At 36.5% G+C, this 3,527-nt stretch overlaps 1 protein-coding gene across 1 annotated transcript in view; it reads right to left on the reverse strand.

Annotated features, from left to right (window-relative positions):
* Window positions 1-372: 372 nt before the first annotated feature.
* LOC111388109 overlaps window positions 373-3,527 on the reverse strand; it is a 7,777-nt gene continuing 4,622 nt past the window's right edge. Inside the window, exons 7-10 of the mRNA XM_023012771.1 lie at window positions 1,610-1,738; window positions 1,268-1,485; window positions 992-1,145; window positions 373-847 (exon numbers count right to left, since the gene is read on the reverse strand). Coding sequence (XP_022868539.1) covers window positions 641-847; window positions 992-1,145; window positions 1,268-1,485; window positions 1,610-1,738 — 708 coding nt within the window. The 3' untranslated portion in view covers window positions 373-640. The remainder of the gene's footprint in view (window positions 848-991; window positions 1,146-1,267; window positions 1,486-1,609; window positions 1,739-3,527) is intronic.

A 3,527-nucleotide genomic window follows, 5' to 3' on the forward strand; every position in this document is an offset into this window, starting at 1 on the left:
CTCGTTAGCAAGAATTGCCCTGTTGTCATTCTTACTTTGGGCAACAGTTTTTGGGCTAATATTGTATATAATTTTTTTTGCACCAATCCTAAGCCGCGGAATAATTTTTGCTAAAAAATCAAATTTTAAATAAATTTTGATAAAAAAAATAATAATAGTAAAATGCTCCATAAAATACGTGTTTGAAAGTAAATTTTGAAAAATGAAGATCAAACATGAGCTAAATGATATGCAGACAGGAGGGAATGAGAGAGAGATTATAACGTATTGCTTATTTTTCTATTATCACAAATTAAAATCGTATATTCTCATTGCGTTGCATAGCCAAATCAAAACTGGATTCAAACAGCTAAAATCAAACAAGAATTTTTGAATTAAAGTCCATGTAACTCTCTAATACTTCCTGAATCAATTGAATGTTACAAAGGCATCCTCTGATATTTTTACAATCGTAAAGGCTCCTAAATTAGTAATATAATCACTTACAACACGATTGAAGAGCGAATATTTACATCTTCCACAACACCTTATTAATCCAAAAGAAAGCTGAATTCATGGCCTTCGAGTCGAAAAAGGGTCATCAGTAAAGGAAGGACATGATCTCAAAGGTCACAACTGGTTTCAACTTTACACAAAGATCTCATGCTCTTATCAATAACTCGTAAACATTACTATTGTTATCACCTGAAACGCGTTTCAACATTTCAAAACTTTTACGACTTCCTAGAAAATTAATCCGCTTGAATTCCAGGGTGTTTTGTTTACTGGAGTATACCGCTCGAAGCCGGTCAGCATGCCTCGAGTCCGTGTGAATAGCTACTTCTATTTCCTCGGTCAACATATTCTCCTATGAGAAAAACAAGAAATATATTAATTGTGTACAAGACTCGACTCCAAGTCACGAACTGAAAACCATTCTGCTTAAAGACATTATAGCCAACCTGTTACAGTGGCCGAAGCAATTAGCCAATGCGAAAAGAGAATCATATACCTGGTAAAATGTATAGATATGATCCAACACCTGCAAACATGTAAAGCCTTTGTCACTAAAGAATGTCCTTGATCTCGGGCCCATCTCTGAAAAACGATCAATTGGAAACAGCAAAGTGAGGAAGTGACTTTTGAATATTAACTCTGACTTCTCACTGCAATTGAAGCCACAAATACAGAATCGTGTTAGACCAAAAGCAGAAAGTGTTTTCACAAGACAATATTTTATGGGCTGAAACAGAAAAGCAAGAGTTCAATAGCGATAGCGATCAATGACCTTTCAGTAAGTGGTCGGGATAAGTTGACAAATGAAGCCTCCGATTCTTTACCATTCGCCTTAGCATCAAACAACATGGTCGTGTGCTCTTCATCGGCATTCTCAAAACTTGAAGAGTCTGTATAGATAGAAGCAGTCGAAGTTGGCTCAGATATTGACCAGCAGATAGAATCCAAAAGGCTGCTTGGCGTTATGGGACGTATTGGAATTTGACATGTCTGCAATTACAAACGCATTGGATTATAACGATTTTCATATCTAAAACACATTTTTGATTCATCAATGCAATCATTTCAAATTACGCAATATGCATTAGCCTAAAACTAATGATTCACAGTTTACCTGCATCCGGTTAGCCCGTCGCTTTCTGACCCCTTCTTTAGCGAAGTGTGCAATATTTTTTCTGTCTTCATGTCTTACTTTAATTACAGAACCAGGTGCACCTTGAGGACCAGTGAACCCCTTAACTTCCTAAAGATAATCAGTTAAGGCTCAATAAATGAGAAAGTAATTAAGTGGGAATAATACCACTAGAATTTATTTAAATACTGCTTCGAAGTTTGTATGATGGGGTCCAAAGATCGAATTCTATTTGGAAGAAGAAGAAGAAGATATATGGTGACATAAGCAACATCAAACTGTTTGTACCAAAATATTTCAAATACCAATATAACAAGTCAGCCATTTTGAGGCTTCTTGTCTGACAATTATTTCAAAGCAGATCAACCAAGCAAAGCAAATTGTTGACTCAGAAAGTCCAACCAGTTTAAGAGCATAATTTAAAGGGAAAATTGTAGCCAAGGTACCAAACCTTTCGTTTATCAGCAGAATTTGCCCAAATCTTTTATTCGTGCCACCGTGAGTACCAAACCTTTAAAAAATTTGCAGCTCAGGTCCAAATTGACAATTTCCGTTAATTTGACCCCAAAAATCGTCAATTGACCCCATAAATTAAAAAATTAATAATTTGACCACATAAGACAAGAATAAAATTTTCATTTTACCATTTTAATATAAAACAATAAGAAAAGAAAAAAGGGAAAATTGGTCATCTCCTTCAACAATCCCAACCTCCATCTCCCAATCCCACCAAAACACAGCACCACCCACCATCGCCTCCCATAGCCACAGCCAAAGCCACCAAATCAATCCACCATTTTCTCCCTCAACAACGACCCTCCACGCCATTTAAGTAAATTCAATCCACGCCCAATGAGCTCAGAGATGCGGTCAACAGCATGTTTCACGGTGAAACCCATTACCAGCCCAACAACCATTATTATCATCATTAACTATAATACAAGCACAAGAAAATACAATACTTTGGGAGGCTCCAAGAATGACGCAATTTTCCTGTGTGGATCCAAAATCCGATCTCCATTCAAGGAAATTGAGTGGCAGTGAGATTCAAATATCCGGTCTCAGCTCTGAAATTACTGTTGTGATATGCTCTCATTTGGTACTAAAAAGAAATTGTTGTGAGATAATAGCTTTTGATTGTTGTGAGATAATAGCTTTTGATTGAACGGCGTAGAAGGTCGGTGAAGATGCACAGAGAAAGGAAGGAGTTTAAGAGAAGTGGAGATGAAGTGAATGGCGGTATGGCCCGACGGTGGTGGCACTACCGGCGGTGGGTTGCGGGTGTTATGTGGCGAGACTGGTTTTCCCCATTTTTGGGTAGGTGGGGATGGGAAGAAATGGAGACAGAGAGGTTATTATATTTTTTTTCATTTTTCTTTTAGTTTGATTAATTAATTAATTTACATTAAATTTGTAAAGTTACCATTTACCCTTGTCTTATGTGGTTAAATTATTAAAATTTTAATTTATGGGGTCAACTAACAGAAAATGTCAATTTTGACTTGAGCTGCAAATTTTTTAAAGGTTTGGTACTCACGGTAGCACAAATGAAAGGTTTGGACAAAGTATACTAATAAACGAAAGGTTTGGTACTTGGCTGCAATTTTCGCTAATTTAAATTCGATTTACAATGACTCACTAAAATCTTCTAAGTGAATAAATGTTAACATGAATCATAGAAATCCATGGGCTCATTGGCTTGAATGGATTCTACATACAAAATATGGATCCAGTGAGGGTGAATTAACAAACGTCCTAAAGGTGTTAAGTTCCCTAAAATATTTTGTCCATTACTGTTAAAAAAGAGAATAAAGCTTACTGGTTGAACACAAAATGAAAATATTGGAATTCTGAACTTAGCAAAACAGGGAAGCAATAAGAAAGGGGGGGGGGGGGGGGG

Source organism: Olea europaea, unplaced genomic scaffold (assembly GCF_002742605.1).
Source record: "Olea europaea var. sylvestris unplaced genomic scaffold, O_europaea_v1 scaffold454, whole genome shotgun sequence".
Taxonomy (NCBI): Eukaryota; Viridiplantae; Streptophyta; class Magnoliopsida; order Lamiales; family Oleaceae; genus Olea; species Olea europaea.